Raw genomic sequence first — 17,401 nt, 5'->3', positions numbered from 1 at the left:
ACCTCTGTGACCTGTGACCTTTGACCTACGTACTCCAAAATCTAATCAGATCGTCTTCCTATGGTGATAAATACTATTCCCGAGTCTTAAGTTTAAATCTTAAATGGTTCTTGAGATATTGTGATAACGGTCAAACGGGACGGACGTACGGACGTACGGACGTACGGACGGACAACCCGAAAACATGATGCCTCCGGCACCACCTTCGGTGGCGGAGGCATAAAAACACACCAATTATTTTTTTTTTTGATCCAATCTTCATGACAACAGTAATGAGATGATAATGACGATGGAGATGATGGTACTTACTGTATGGCTTGCAATCTGAGAATCAAGCAAGATGGCTGCAAACAGGGGACTGGAATTCAACAATCTGAAAACCAAAAAGCAAAGCAGCATTTTCATAGACTTTACAGGTTAAAATTAATATTTTTAAGGGGGAAATGTGCACTAAACTGATCAAATATGCATGATTGATAAGACTTTGCAAGACATTCTTAAATCTACATTTGCACTCTATACCCAAGTATAGTCAATGAGCTGGCACATGTTATTATTTGAAAGCTTAAATGCATTATCACACTCACCAGCTATAATATACCAATATTACCAAAAGATGTTAAAAGAGTTGCTGCTACCTTGTTTGGCGTTCAACAATAAGGGATAGAGCAACGTCGATCTGGCGCTGCTCAGTGGCTGCTGGGTTCACAATCAATTGGTCAAAAAGAATTTCCATTTTCGGTTTCACTTAATAAAATTTGGAGTGGACTTTAAAAAGATTATTATTATTATTACATAATGATGTATTAAAGCCCCGCTGCAGTACTTACAGCTATTTGCCCCCTCTATATAGCAAACAATGCCCAATCGGTGACTATCGGTCCCCCATGATCCCCTTATTCTTATGTTAATAGAGAGCTTATTTGATGAGATAACCACCTGTCAGTGATCATGCAGGGAGGTCTAATCCCTCCTGGCAAAACTAGTGCAGTGGGCCTTTAAAGAGAACTGTTGCTGGGCTAGCACCATGACCATCCCTGGACGTTGTGTGCGCGCTATAAGTTTACACTATTATTATTATTATCATACTCAACATTGCTTATCTCAGGAAAAGAAGATTCATAAATCCAATCATTTCGTTTTATTATAATTTTTTTGTGCTTACATTTCAGGTATTGCTTGGAGTTGTACGGTGAGAGTACTCAGGATATGTGTGCACATCTCATACACTGTGTTCTGACTCATGTCTTCAATCTCAGTCTGCATCAAACAAACAAATAAACAAACACATAAACAAATAAATAAACAAATGAATATATAACAATAAATACATAAATAAATGAGCGGGATATAAATTTTTACTCATGCTGAAGTGCATTATATGAAATGCATCATAACACACATAATAAGGTTTGAGATGAAAAGAGAAGGAAAATTAAAATATGGATTTATAAAAAAGAGGAAAACAATATTTCCTTACCTTTCCCTGTAAGACTAGCAGGATGAGACTAACATGTTCCTCTTTACAAGCAATGTATTTACTAAGCTGAGGTGACATCTGACATCCAAAGTATATTGTCTGCATGATACAAAAAACGTATTTTATGAAGAAACTAGATGGATGTTCGACTGCGCGCAGTCGAAAATGATGCCTCCGCCATAGAGCAATTTTTCAAATTCAAGTTTGATTGTAATCCATTAACAGGTTTGCAGAATATCGTTATTAACAGCTATTTTTTATATACATGTATGACCCTTTGGTCTTCGATCTTATGACCCTAAAATTTAATCAGTTCATTGGCTCTGCAAGATAAATACATGATTTGAGTTTGATGGTAATCTGTCCATCGGTTCAAATGATAATGTGATCATAAGCTATTTTTGCATACATAATGAGCCCTCAGACCTTTGACCTTTGACCCCAAAATCTAATCAGATCATTGGCTCTGCAAGATACTTACATGACTAAATTTTGGCAGGAATCCATCCATCGGTTGAGATAACGCAATCACAAGCTATTTTTGCATACATAATGAGCCATGTGACCTTTGACCTCGTAACCCCAAAATCTAATCAGTTCATTAGCTCTGCTATATATGTACATGACCTCAGTTTGGCAGGAATCCATCCATCGGTTCTTGAGATAATGTGATCACGAGCTATTTTTGCATACGTTATGAGCCCTGTGACCTTTGACACCGTGACCCCAAAATCTAATCAGTTCATTAGCTCTGCCAGATACATACATGGTTAAAATTTTGCAGGAATCCGCCCATCGGCTCTTGAGATAACGCGATCACAAGAAAAGGGACGTACGGACGGACGGACAACCCGAAAACATAATGCCTCCGGATACTTCGTAACGGAGGCATAAAAACGTACTACCGTAATTTGGAGGAAAAAACAGAATAATTCTGGAAAAAACTTAATGGTTGGTAGCTCTGAGTCACTATTATATTATCCTCACATGGGTTTACATACCTTGAGTGCATTCTCACAGAAGGACGGATGGGCGATGTACTTCATCAGGTTATCTGTCAGTACATGGTGGCTGGGTTCGGCAAACAGATCTCCTAACGATGCAGCCATCTACATGTATGAGGAGAAACAGAGAAATACAGCTTGGAATAGATCATTTTAGGAGGTACAGGTTAAGAAAGAGTTTCTTATAATGAGGTATGCAGGAACAAGGCAAAAGCCGCTGAATAATATAAGAGGTCGACAGCTGCATGAGCTTCTTGGGTCATGTTATTTGAAAGAATGGTTTGGAAAATCTTGCACTGACTGGAAGAATTGAAGGGAGGAGGAGTAGGGGTAGAAGAAGGATTCTGTGGATTAGTACCTTAAGGAGTGGGATTTCTGAAAGTGGAATTGATCTCGGGAGGATGAATTACTTCATAGAATATGAGAGTTGGGGCATTCCATGGTCGCCATCGTCTCAGGACATGGCACGTATAAAGAAGAGGAAGACAGGTTAATCAAGTCAATATTCTCTGCATTCATAGAAAGACATGGACGCAATGACCAATATAATCTCCTAATTTCAATATCCACCCTGCATTCATATTTTGGATAAAGGTGAAATTTGACTAGACAAATATGTATTATTTATTTGATTATTTATTATTACTGAACTAACAGAATAGCTACCACAATCCTATATGTACATTTTTTTTGTGTTAAAAACGAACTATGCATAGCAAACTTAAACATAACCATATCTTTCTGACTGAATACTGTAGTTTAAAACTATTTGAACATTGGGACTTTCTGTTGTTACACAGATTTCAGATGTCTGCCTTAATTACTAGGTCCACAATGTATACATCTACGGTTAATTACTAATGTTTTATACTGTATTTACTCATTACCAAATTTACAAAGCTACATATATATATTTATTGCAAGACTATTGAATGTACATGCAGTAAATGGGGCTCAGAAATAGCAGAAGCTAAAAATGGTAGTCCCTTTTCAATGCAACATAACTTTAAGACAATCAAATAATGATTATAGAAACATACACCAGTATTTTTGTTTGGCAGCTACATTCAATATTTTCTTTAGGATCTGATTCTAAAATGTCTATAAATACAGTCAAACCTGTCTATAGCGACCGCCCAAGGGAAACACTAAAAGTGGTCTTGTAGACAAGTTCTGTCAGTGCATGTTTCAACGAGAAACCATTTTCAGGGGAAACAAAAAATGTGGTCATTGTAGACAGGTGGTCATTAAAGCATGTTTGAATGTACACATTCATGTCTTGCAAGGACATGACCTTTGACCTACCTTGCGCTTGCCCTCTACGCATGTATCGAGTCCCTGCTGAAGATAGACCAGCTCTGCCAGGCCTCCTATAGCCACACCGCACATCTGCTCCCAGCGATCCCCAAACGCTTCCCCCTCCGGTCCGCCTACAATCACACAGGAAACAGGAACATAAGTGGGAATGTAAACGTTCATAAGCTGCATCGTTCTTTGGAAACAACATCAATATTACTAGACTGTAATTAGTTAATTCTCCTTAGTCAACAGACTGACTGAAAAGGTTGCGTGTATGATAAAGAATGGCATGTTAAAAATTCAACACAAAGTGCAACATGCAGCAAGTGGACATAGCAGAAAAAATAATAATCAAGTTCTGTCGGACAGTTTCTTTTACAATGCAATCGCATGACCAGAACTCAGCTTTATATTTATTTCTTTGGAAACAATTTCAATATTACTAGACTATCATAGGTATACTCCTATAACATGTTTCACACACTTATTCATTTTTTAAACAACATGATAAATAATTATTTTAAAAGTGTAACATGGACAAGAATGCAATTCTATATAAGAGAAAATAATATGTTTTAAACATTTCCTTTCCCTTCAACTAAGCAAATATGCACCCTTTCTCGATCTAAATAAACCCATTACATCCATGCTTTGCTAAAAAACACTTACGACCTTTCAAAGAAATCAACTTCCCATCATTTCCAACACCTATAAAAAGTGTTTCACTTACTTGTAACTTTTTTGACGAGAGCCTCGTCTTGCTCCAAGGTCTTGAGTAGAGCGGTGACCACCGGGAGATGAGTGGTTGCCAGGCCGGCGTAGTACCCTGTCACAAACTCCTCATGGGCCCTGTCCATTACCTCACATTGGTAAATAAAGCACTAGGGGATGACAGGAGGAGGGAGGACAAGCGAGACAGATAGGATTTTTAATTCATGACATGTATACTGTCTGTAGTGACATTTTTTTAATTAGACACTCTCATTTCACACAGAGTTTCATTTATCCAGTTTGTTGAACCTGTTGGACACGATTTGATTTAAATGTAATATACGTCAGCCCTAGACTCTGGCCAAAGATATCTAGTACTTAATATTCAATACTATAGGTTAATTTATTCATATATTCAAATTCCTTCCAAATCCTCCTACCTAACATTAAAGTAAAATGATGCACTGGAAAAGAAGAAACAAAGTATGAAAGATATGGCTGTGATGGATAAATATTTATCTGTAACTGGCTTTAATAGGACATTCTGTTTTGGGACTGAGATGCACTCATTTTCAGTTTTTAAACTTTAGAGAGAGAGAGAGTAAGAGAGAGAGAGAGAGAGAGAGAGGGAGACGGAGGAGAGAATGAGTAAGTGGGAAAATCATAAGTAATTTACTTGTAAAGAGATTTGTAGAATAATCTAAAGGAATTGACTTACACAGACAGACTGTGCCCTTAGATTAAGATCCTCATCTTCCTTGATGTGTATTAACCATGGTAGGATACCAGCAAAGTTGAGAGCTGCCTCCATTACATCTTTGGTCCTGAAAAAGAAGAAATAGAAGAAAAGAAAACAAACCATTGAAAAAACTAGATGGAATTCGACTGCGCGCAGTCGAAAATGATGCCTCCGTCATAGAGCAATTTTTCGAATTCAAGTTCAATTGTAATCCATTGACAGGTTCTTAGAATATCGTGATTACAAGCAATTTCTCATATATATATATGACCCTTTGATCTTTGACCTCATGACTTTAAAATCTACTCAGTTCATTGGCTCTGCAAGATGTCCTGAGCTAAATAGTAATCCATCTGTCAGTTCTAATGAGAATGCGTTCACAAGCTATTTTTGCATACATAATGAGCCCATGATCTTTGACCTTTGACCTTATGAACCAAGAATCTACTCAGTTCATTGGCTCTGCAAGTAACATACATGTACATGACCTAATTTTGGTAGGAATCCATCAATCGGTTCTTGAGATAACGCGATCACAAGCTGTTTTTGCATACATAATGTGTGCTGTGGCCTTTGACCTTTGACCTCATGACCACTAAATCTAATCAGTTCATCGGCTCTGCAAGTAACATACATGACCTAAGTTTGGCAGCAATCCATCAATCGGTTCTTGAGATAACGCGATCACAAGCTGTTTATGCATACATAATGAGCCCTGTGACCTTTGACCTTTAACCTCATGATCCCAAAATCTAATCAGTTCATTGGCTCTGCAAGATACATTCATGACCAAAGTTTGGCAGGAATCCATCAACAGACATGTTTGGAGGAATTGTATAATCAGTGAAGGTAAGAGCACAAAACCATGGTAATATTGCTAATATTTCCAACAAGGGTTTATCTTCTGTTAGCATTCATAGTTCATATCTTGACAGGGGAGCAAAAAAAATAATCAATTATCATATGGGAATAGAAGTTCAAAATGATTACTCAAGTTACCTGTCAATGTTTAGCTCTATAGCCACATCTGACATCACGTATGCTGCCATCACACTCACCAAGTCAGTCAGGATCTGTACAAACCATGCTTGCTGCAGACAAACAAAATATCACCAAGATTAATAAGGAGGGTTGTTTGTGAAGATGCTCCTTAATGAAAATGCTGAATCCATCCCTGTTATCAAGCTTCTCAGCAGGGGCTTAATTGTCCACCCTTGGTCCAAACTGAGTAAAATATGGACTTGTGGGATCTCAGGGGTGGTGTTAAGACCAAAACAATTTTGAACACTGAAATTATGCATTGTCAGATTTAATACACTTGATGGTACCCTTGTCTGCTCCGATGGAGGGTGAAACATGCCTTTTTGTCATTTCCCCAAAATTCCCATGGTTGTTATTTGCCCCAAGGATGTAACTGAGATGACTCTATCCCATACATACATGAATATCCAGATGGCAGTGGTTGACAAACATATTCTCACTGCTTTAAATATGCTAAGCATGGGAACAACATTGATAGTTCATATCCTTTACATAACAAAATGTCACTGCAATTCTGGCAAAGGAGCGAATAGGAAGAATTCTGAATGTCACTTACCTCTTTGACTGTGCTATTATCCTTCATTTTGCTGAGGACATCCAGAGGTAACATGGGCACTTTGGTCATGTGGCAAAAGTCAGTGAGGAGATCAGCAAAACTGAATATAGGAAACAGAAGGGAAAAAATGTACACAATAAAGCAGATTTATGTAACCAAGAAAAGAATTTGATAGTTAATTTGAGATTGATTACATAGTTACACCCTTGAATGATGTGAGAATTGCAACTGGTAGCCTATCTTATTCGCAGGCAATATTGGCGCAATTTGAACATCACCAGTGCGTGTTAGAGTGCTATACAAGAAGCCAATATGAACATCATCGTGATCATAATCAGTAATATTATTATCATTAGTATTTGAATCATTACTATCATCTATCATTATGACTATATTATAGTAATATTATATATCAATATAATATAATCATTATAATTATATAATTTATTATCCACTATAATCATCATAATCATCATTGTGTTGCTATTATGAAGCAAAGTTGATTGCAAGCACATTCAATCTCATTCTTAGGTTAAGTGTATAAAATAAAAATAATTTTATGTGCCCGGAAGCTCTTTAGGATCTAGTGTTGTATAAGTGTGATTTACTCACAAATTCATTTGAGTATTTAATTAATTTTTTTGTACCAGAGATCTTTTTCCATTTTTAGGAGTTCTTTTACACATTACCGAAGCAATATCAGTTACTGCACCCATGTATTTTAATTTGCTACTTAAGATTTGTATTAAAAAAAAAAATCATATCAAGCAAAATTATGTCAAATAAATTCTGAAGGGCCCTGGTTGTACTTTTGGTAACAAATCACAGGTAAAGCTAATTATCCTACCCTTTGTAAGCCAGCAGATTATTGATGACATGCAGGACCAGCCTGAGTCTGGACGCACCCTCAAGCATCCCTTCCAGTGTTTGCTTGGACGTTTCTTCAAGTCTTGAGGCGATGCGCTCCACAAAGGCCTTGTCCTGCAGGAGAGCTTCGATGGACCTCGGGTCGGTGGTGTCAGGGTTGGTGATGTCGCACAGGGAGTCCCATTCATCCTCGCTGTCAACATCCTGTTAAAGAGATGATAAATAAACATCAAAAGTTGATAACATACTCAAACTTGAAATTGAACGTTATGAGTGTCCTAGTCGATTGGTTTAATCACTTGACTTGAAATGCAAAGGTTGTGGGTTTGAGCCCTGGAACAGCACTTATGTCCTTCAGTAAGGCATTTTATCTACATTGCTCCTCTACACCCAGGTGTTAATTGGGTACCCTGTAGGATGCGAATGTCATTGTGGTTCGAATAGCATGTGCACACCCGTAAAAAGGCAATAAGCTGGAATGCTTCCTAGGCAGTGGAAAATGTGCACTAAAATGTGCAGAATAGTACCGGTAAGTGAATTCAGTGACCAGAGTAATATTAAAAAATATATATATATATAGCTCTCTACAGGCTACTTTATTGGATGAAGTCAAAATAACAAAGAAACAATCATAAAGTGACATATGTTTGACTCACTTGGTTACAAGATGATTCTCTCACTTTTTTATACAAATAAAAAATTGAAGTGACTGCCACTTAATAACAAATTTTCTATACATACCAGATAAATTATAAATATATCTTTCATCCTCATATTAAAAAAGAAAATTCTCATTACCGGAGTAATAATGATAAGGCACTTTGGTCAGTTAATGGTAAAAGGCTATATACATGTACATGTAAGAAGCCTTTTTTTGTTACCGGTACTATCACTTTTATTGAGTCATATCCAAACTTTGCTAATTTACCCTTTAAACTTACTTCTTCTTGCAGTCTGACATTATCAATGCTTTTCCTCATGTCTTTAGCCTTGCCTCCTTCTTTCTTCAGGACTCGTCTGCTCTCCACCTCTACACTGGGGAACTCCTGAAAGATAAGAAAATCATTTCATAAAAGTTTAGCATACAGACAACAAATCCAAGTGAATATGAATCAATTTCTATAACCGGTATTTTATCCCCATCCACTACCCTGTGACAGCCCCCCTCTTGTTTATGTACTATATTTTCATGAAGGTACATATTACCTAACATATGTAAAATAAAACAAAAAAATAAAAGAAGTCATAATGGATATAAATCTACATGTTCTCTTAATGCTTGATTCCTGATAAAGACAAGAATGGATGATTCAAGAAAAGCATATTTATTAATGTTTAGTGTGTTAAAAACTATATATTTAAAAAGAATTCTTTTCTTCCTTTTTTCTTATTTTCATTTCTATATTCCTCTTACACTTATTATTTTCTCCCCCCCCCCCCTATATGGATATTGATTTACAGTACCCTCAGTTGATTTTGTTCCATGCCCCCAACCACCAATTTTTTTTAAACTGACAGCTATTTCACATTTTAGTGGCTATAATGATAAGCTGTTAACATGTGACCTAGCGTTACATACCTGTACAATCAAGTTGACTTTAATATTGGTCAGTTAACTGACCCCCCTCCTCCCCCCCCCCCCCCACCAAAAAAAAGGAAGAAGAAATTTTGTTCATGCAATATTCAATCTTTCATCCCCCATTGAAGGCCATCTATCACTTAAGTCACTCACCTGTTTGTAATCATGTGTGATGCGGTTCTCCCTGGGAGTCGGTTCCTGTTCTTTGACGCTAGGCCAGGGCTCGCTCTTGGCAATGCGGGGCTTGGCCTTGGCCTTCTCACTGCTGGGCTTGTGGGGTTTCTTGCCGTCGCCCCCTGCCCCATCTTTCTGCTCCTCCTACGATGCAAGCGAAATAATCATATGAGATTTTGTATGTACAGAGTGAAACCTGCATATTTAGAGACTGCTCAAGGGATACAAAATATGTGGTCTTTAAAAGCATGTGATCTTTCTGTACCAGTTACTTTAGTACAGGGAAAACATAAAATGCAATCCTTTAAGTCATAACACTGCAATTTCTTCTCAGATGGATAGTATTGCACGTGGTGGGCAAAAGCCCAACACGCTCTTCCTATTTCCAGAGCGGCCAACCTTGTGCAACCCCAAAAAAAGGAACCATGATGGGCAAAAAAAAGGAATTCATTCAAACGAAATTTACAACCATGCGCGACACACTTCCAATGCAGAAATGTCCATACCTCATGCTGATATTTCAATATTAGTATCTATAGTTTATTTACAAGTAGGTAGTTTTTTGTTATTGTCATTTGATTATTATCTGCGTTTTATTCTTTTTGAGAATATTTACACCTTTACATGTACCTTCTTTTTTTCCCTTTCTTTTACTATTCTTAATTGTGTACTCTTCATAAATCTCTATTGAAGTTTTCTATTGAAGTAATGATCAACATTTTTAGGGCAATTGGTTGACATGTGGCATGTGCGAAAAAAAAACTCAAAAAAAAAAAAAGTAAAAAAAAACGTATTTTATGAAGAATAAACATTCTACCCTCATTTTGAGAAAAAAGAATAATTCCGGGAAAAACTTAATGGTTGGCAGCTCTGTATTACTGTCTTTGGGTTACTTACTGTGGGTGGGCCCTGCTCCCTCTGCTTGAGTTTCCTCATGATGGTGGTGCCGGGGGCCACATTAGAAGACTTCTCCTGCACGGCCTTCTCCTTGCGAGCCACCTCCTCGGCAGAGGGCGCCTGGGTGAATGGGTGCTCAGTCAGGGAGTCCGACACTACCAACGACAAAACAGAAGGCACAAGGCAAGAGGTAATTTAAAGGGGAAGTCAACTCTGATATTAAGATTTGCTCTAAACTAAAAAAAAAAAAATTCTATTTTCCCTAAAGAAAGTTTTCAAATTGGAGAGGACCTGGAAACATTTGTGACAAAGTTGCCAATTTGTGTTTCACTGATGAAACTTCAAATATTTGTATCTTTCCTATTTCTAATCAGATTTTACTGAAACTTGCACTGACAGGTTCCACTCAATTTTTTGTTTCTATTAAAACAACTAAATATGCGTGTGGACTTCACCCTTCAACCAATGCTCCAGCGAATTTTTGCTCCTGGATTAATTTTGTTGAAGATGTAGGGTTATGGTTGTGATGTGGTTCAAGATTAAATTTAGGATGGGAAACAGACTAGGTACATGTATAGCGCCAGGTCCAGTTTTCAACTTAGGAATGTGGTAAGGGTCAGAAATTGAACCATGAAGAGATTACTGGAGCATGTAAGTACAACCACAGTATAGCATTAGAGTGGAGGGAGTGGAGAGAAGAGAGAGAGAGAAAGAGAGAGAGAGAGAGAGAGAGAGAAGCAGGGAGAGAGGGGAAACAAAAGAAAAAGAGAGTGGGAGACAATAGGGCAATGGAGGGGAGAGAGTGAAGAGGAAGAGGGAAGGGAAGAAAGAAAGATATCGTGACAGAGAGAGAGAGAGAGCAAAGAGAGATCAATGGGTAAGGTGGGAAAGAGTAGGATTAATTAAGATTCTATGCTAATATAATCTCACCTTTGACCCCTCCATCCACAAAGGGATGATAGAGAAGAGCCGGCCATGTCAGGCGATGCTTGGCACTCTTTGTCAACAAGCCCTGTAGGAAATCCTATATTCCAACAACAAACAAATATTGTATCATTCTGATTGGAGCCATACAAGCATGAACTCTGTGTCAAACATATGTAATGCCATTGTGGCTCTTAAAGGGATCCAGTAACTTTGTCTCAGATTCTGAAACAAAATCCTGGATTTAGCTCATGCTGCAATGATCATTATAAACCTTTAGGTCAGTCAGGAACCCATGACTTTTTCAAGCCGATCGCCTGTCTGATTTTCAAGATATTTATGATTGGAAATCGAAACCAAATTGTGCGTTTGCCTAACAGTTTTATACTATCATAATGAAGTACGATTTTGTCTTGTTTCTTCAAAGATATCTTGCCTTGAATTCTGGTTCCATGTTCTTGGGCCATTTGACTGGATCCTGTAAACAGAAAATAATGAGAAACATTAACAAGACCGTGTCATCAATCGGCTTACAGTGATATTTATAATAATAATAATAATAGCTAGTTCTTATATAGCACTTTATACCATTATTACATTTCTTGTACAGGTGCATTAGCCACCATAACAAATGGATTTTTATTTTATTTTAATAAAACTTGAATTTCATTTCACCCGACTGCAAAGAAAGAAAGAACATGCTTATTGATGAGCAACCAGGAGACCTATCGCGTGATGTCCTATCCGAGGGACTTGGTCAACGAGGATTACACATGAACACCTTTTAAAAAGGCACCAGCTTGGTTTCAAACTAGGAACTTCCAGGGTACATGACCTCAGCTTCACTACTGAAGCCATCATGCCTCCAATCCAAAACATATTACATCACTATGCTTTGGCAAAGAGAGCTTCACTGTAAATTATCTACACTAATGAAAGAAATAAAACTGGAACACTAGACCAAACACAGAACCTATCACTAACCCTATAACCCTAAACGTCACTAAACACATAATCGCATTCACAACCCTAATCCTTATCTTTGGTCCATTTAAGTCCAAAACAAATGGTTTCGAAGCAAATTTAATTCAATTCAATTCAATTCAATTCAATCTAATCTAAATCTAAATCTCACCTTAATAATGAGACTAACAAGCTGGAATATGCTATTGGTGTAGAATGGGGGCGTTCCCACAAACAGCTCATACAGGATGCATCCGAGGGACCAAAGGTCGGCCGTGTGATCGTAAGGTTTCTCCTCCACCAGTTCAGGTGCCATGTACAGAGGGGTGCCCTGTCATATGAGAATATTATTTCAAATTTAATATTCCATTCAACAAATCAAATTCGTTCTACATTACACAACTGGATTTATGACGTTTGTAGAGTTTTCATCTGTCCAAGCACGTTTGGTAAAAAATTGCATTAATGATTATTAAGAACCAAAAGGGGTCAACTAATTAAGTTTCTGTCCTTTTCTACTCTTTTCAGATACAAACCTTTTTAAGAAAAATGTACATGAAAAAAAAGCTATCAATACAAGCCCTTTAAGATTCCTCTTCAGATTCCCATAGCAAAGCGAGAAGTTAGTGATTAATTACTATTCTGCGATTGATCACTGCACAATCAATCAATCATACAATAAATGGATGACATTACTCCAACGCTTTACAAACCTTGATTGAAGTGAGGACAAGGGTATTGATACTCATGGCCCTGGCAAAGCCAAAGTCGCAGAGTTTGACCACGCCCCCTTTGCCCAGGAGAATGTTCTGGGGTTTCATGTCTCTGTGCAGGATGCGATGGGCGTGCAGGTAGTAGAGAGCTGAGAGAAGCTGACAGGCAATCTCTTTCACCTGTAAGATGCATTGGGGACAAGTAGTATGTATGCTCATTTTGAAATTTAAAAAATTAAAAGTGACAGGGTCTAAAAAAAATTAAAATGCAGCTATAGATAACAGCAATAAGAGTATCAATAAATTCAGATATTGAAGGGGCTGTAGCATTAGAAATACTGGTTGACACCATCTACATCTTCTTTTGGACAACTGCACGTAAACAAATGGACTAGATTAACTGCGCTAGCTTTCGCGAAACAGACCGAAGTTCTCCTCACGCTTCGGTTTGGCGTAGGTTGCAAGCACATCAATTACGTAGGCCTACTGCCGTCACTTTGTCCGTAGTCGTATTATACCCGATTTTCCCCGAGTGGGCCTCAGGAAAGACGCTTAGTCTTGTCATACTACATCTTCTTTAAAGGCCTTTTAAGACACAGGGGAAAAAATCAAGCCCGGGCGGAAACTCTTTTGTTTGGCGCTTAGAGACTTCGGTGGTAAGCGCTTTATAAGTAACGTTTTTATTATTATTATTATAATTAATCTCAATAAGATGGTTAAGACCACTGACTAGTTCTAGTGAAACCAGAAAAAAGTTGAACAGTCACATCAAAAGATTGATTTTTATATTTTTTTAATGAAACAAAAAAGCTCAAACAAGTCACATGGGCCACATTTTAAAGCCCATGCTTTAGCTCCTATGTACACACATTGGCAATGCAGATGGATAGATGGGCACCACTGTAAAAATATGTATAGCCTCTATGGTGAATTGAGGCCTGGGTTATTACCTGTTCCTCAGGCAGAGTACCATCATCCTCTAGAATCTGGAATAACTCTCCTTCTGCATAGTCTGTAACTGCTACCACCTGAAAGATAAAAGAAATAAAGAGCTATTTGTTGAAATATTTCTTAACATTTACAAACTTCATGAATGTTTCCAAGGCCCATTTCAAATTTTGGCATGATGCACTTAACATGGCAGTGCACTTAATTTAACTATTTGTTAGTTCTTGTTTTTTATCTTTGAAAGTTGTAAGAAAAAAACTGACATTGTTTTGTGATTGAAAAATTTAACATACAACATTTAATACCAATGATGTCATCACAGCTAGAGGAGGAATTTAAGGAATCACATGCAATGCCAAGAGAGTGTAAGGCTAACATGGCAAGATGTGGGTATGCCAATGAAGAAGATACTCTCTGCGACTGTGAAGAGACTCAGACAATGGACCACATCTTACAGTGTGGCAGGACGGGTTGCACAGATGAAGACCTGGCCCTTGTTAATGAGACGGCCATCGCAGCCATCGGGCGATGGAAGAACTTAATTTAATTAAGGAACTTTACATAACTATCTTTATCTAAGGAGATACGAACGAATGATGAATGAATTGTTCTGCTGCTTTCTCACCTCTTTGTCAGTCTCAAACGTATCCAACATCTCAATGATGTTTGGATGGTGCATCTCTTTCATGATTTCAATCTCCTTGCGCAGACTGTCCAGTTCTTTGTCACTGCGACCCAGCTTGGGGATAAACTTCAAAGCAACAATCTGCAAGAATAGGAGAGGGAAAAAAAGAATTACAAAATTAAGGTAACACAGTATGTGTGTTTAAATTGGTACTCACATGAAAGTCAGTCCCGGTCAAAAGTGTTACAAAGTTTTAAATCATATTTGAATTATTGCTTTGTAGCATCTTTGTTTATCTCTTTCTTTATAATCTTTTCCTGTACATCCTCACTTGTACACATATACAACAAACAAAAAAAGGGTAATAACTAGAATTGCAGATAGGATGAGACCGTCATTGTTGGTCAAACAGTTTTTGAGTGTCAAGTAACCCCTGGCTGCATTGCTTCCAAGGGAGTGTAGATTATGCACACATCGTGTGCGGGCAAGCACTGAATCCAATGGCCGGGGTAATAGTATATCTGTAAAGCGCTTAGAGACGTCCGAGGTGTATTAAGGGCTACATGTATATAAAAGCTGAATATTATTATTTTAAATACGATCATCTTGATTGAGGTCTTGTATGGTCACATGAATAAAAGTATAAAAGTTGCAACGTATTTCTACACCTTGCAATTGGAGAGAAGGCCTGGGCCCCATTTCACAAAACTTGTCATCAATGACAAATTATGACAGTTTTTGTTACATAAGCAAGTGAAATCCTTGCTTCTGATTGGTTATCAGCAGATTTGTCACTGATTTTTGTCATTTTTCATTGAAAAAAGGCTCTGTGAAATGGGTCCCAGATCAGTTATTAGTCGAAAGACAATCATGTTTAACTGGTACAGAATGTATGAAGATTCTTGGCTAATCAGGTACACTGCATCTGCATTAGAGTGAATTCAGAAATGACTCATTAGTTGATCCTATTGAATTAGCTTCCAGAATCTAGTCTGGTCAAAAGGTGTGCAGCGGCGTATGAACAGCAGAGCAACTTACCTTGCCTGTAAATTTCCTCCTTCCCCTGTAGACTTTACCAAAAGATCCCTCTCCGATAAGCTCCAAGACATGGTAGTTCTCCATGATGTGTTCTCTAGTATTACTCACTTCTTGTCATCACTATTATATCGAGGTTGGGTGGAATGGAAGTGTCGACTGCTAAAAGGGGTCAACAAGAAAGCATGATTTAAAATACTACATTGTATGATAATAAATATTAATCCGAAGTCTTGTCTACGATCCAAAAGGGAAAATTGAAAAATCGTTCAGACACCCTAATAATTGCATAAATTGTTAACAAATGTTAAGACACCCTCTATCAAGTATCAATTCTTAAAATTGTTAAACACCACTGTACAAAACTCACCTCAATAAACTAAAAATAGGCACTTTAGTGATACTTGATGACACTTAAGTAGCATTAAAATACAATATATTCAACTAGAAAAAATACTTTAAAAATATTAATTGGAAAGGCTTCGTATTCATTGAGTGCATTTCTTGGTCGCCAAAACTCAAACTTCAAAGGATCGAAATCTCAGTGCAAACTTGATGTAAGGTCTACACAAATTCAGTCATAAAAGTTTGATGATCACGATATTTACTGTACTACAGATTGTAGGGACCAAAATTTTCAAATCAGCGAGATTTCAAAATCTTGCACGAATTATGGGCAGTATTAGACCTATTATTAGATCTAATGATCTAGTACTATTTGTACAATTGTAGTTGTACTAATCTAGATTCTAGGCTAAGCACACCCAATTATATGCTATGGCTTTGCATTTTGACCAATAATGTTTTACTATTTATATGACCTCTCCTTTGGTTTAACTATTAGAGTTACAGAAGCCCTTCAACACATCAAACAGCAGGACAGCAGCAGAATGGAACTTACTCAAGTCTCAAGAAGGAAACAGTTAATGTCTACCTCCAGTGCAGTGTTCAAGCAGAAACTTAAAATGTGAAATACCTCTCCTTCCATAGCACAACCACGACCAAACAAATCAAAACGTTGGTACAGTTAACCCTGAGTATACCGACGCAATCGAAACAGAAAACTCTCACACTCACATGCAACAATGCAATGGGAACCATCTCTAGTATCAGTGATATCACCATACATATATCTCAACATATGGGGCAATATCTACCACAGCATAACCGCTCAACCAACTCGCAAAGCACACAAAGTCAGAACAGAAGCCGAAGAAATTCCACATTTTCTCGATTCTCATCGACATCGTAAATAAATCTATGCGAAACATCATGATTAGAATATATCCTTCTTACCTAAGACCACAATCTCTTGACTAAAATGTTATTCAGATCTAAACGTAAAATCTTCGCCGGGAAGCACATAAACGTAAACGCTCCTCAATTTCCATGCCAACATAACGCGCTCAAATTATAATAAATTATAATTAATTGAAGTCAATATCTAGTCGCTAGTTGTCGATCTCGATATCAATGTGAATATGAAAGTGAAATTGAAAGTTGCGATCTGTCATTATATATTTGATTAAATGTAACTCCAATGTTTTGTAATATTATGACAAATTATGTATAGACCCTAGCTATATGTTATCATTATGTTATGAATAAGTTAATTAAAAAAATATATATATATATATATATATGCATATAGAAGTGGAAGGACCAGGTACGTAGACACGGGGGGGGGGCACATGCCCCCCAAAATTCCCAAGATCGGTTGAACTTTTTAAACCCATCCCCAGGACGTCGATCAATGTGCCCCCCCCCCCCAAAAAAAAAAACACATCAAACTCTGGCTACGGCCCTGGAAAGGACTACGTACCCTCCCATCCAGATCCTGACAACA

At 37.5% G+C, this 17,401-nt stretch overlaps 1 protein-coding gene across 2 annotated transcripts; it reads right to left on the bottom strand.

Annotated features, from left to right (window-relative positions):
* Nucleotides 1–237: 237 nt before the first annotated feature.
* On the bottom strand, nt 238–16,960 carry LOC587829 (serine/threonine-protein kinase 36). Of its 2 annotated transcripts, none has more exons than XM_030991917.1 (21): nt 16,852–16,960; nt 15,559–15,717; nt 14,521–14,661; nt 13,898–13,975; nt 12,948–13,127; nt 12,407–12,565; nt 11,708–11,749; nt 11,278–11,371; nt 10,348–10,502; nt 9,430–9,594; nt 8,639–8,743; nt 7,678–7,901; nt 6,831–6,930; nt 6,233–6,324; nt 5,213–5,318; nt 4,514–4,664; nt 3,790–3,914; nt 2,482–2,589; nt 1,481–1,579; nt 1,166–1,260; nt 238–373 (listed from the first exon to the last, which is right to left on the bottom strand). In XM_030991917.1, the coding sequence occupies exons 2-21, from the start codon at nt 15,640–15,642 to the stop codon at nt 259–261; spliced, it is 2,418 nt and encodes an 805-aa protein (XP_030847777.1). In that variant the 5' UTR covers nt 15,643–15,717; nt 16,852–16,960; the 3' UTR covers nt 238–258. The 2 variants fall into 2 exon arrangements, with proteins under 2 accessions (XP_030847777.1, XP_030847778.1); XM_030991918.1 differs by having other exon boundaries at nt 15,559–15,714.
* Nucleotides 16,961–17,401: the final 441 nt, after the last annotated feature.

Source organism: Strongylocentrotus purpuratus, unplaced genomic scaffold, assembly GCF_000002235.5.
Source record: "Strongylocentrotus purpuratus isolate Spur 01 unplaced genomic scaffold, Spur_5.0 spur5_scaffold_2, whole genome shotgun sequence".
NCBI lineage: Eukaryota > Metazoa > Echinodermata > Echinoidea > Camarodonta > Strongylocentrotidae > Strongylocentrotus > Strongylocentrotus purpuratus.
This window is presented reverse-complemented; position numbering and strand designations above follow the sequence as displayed.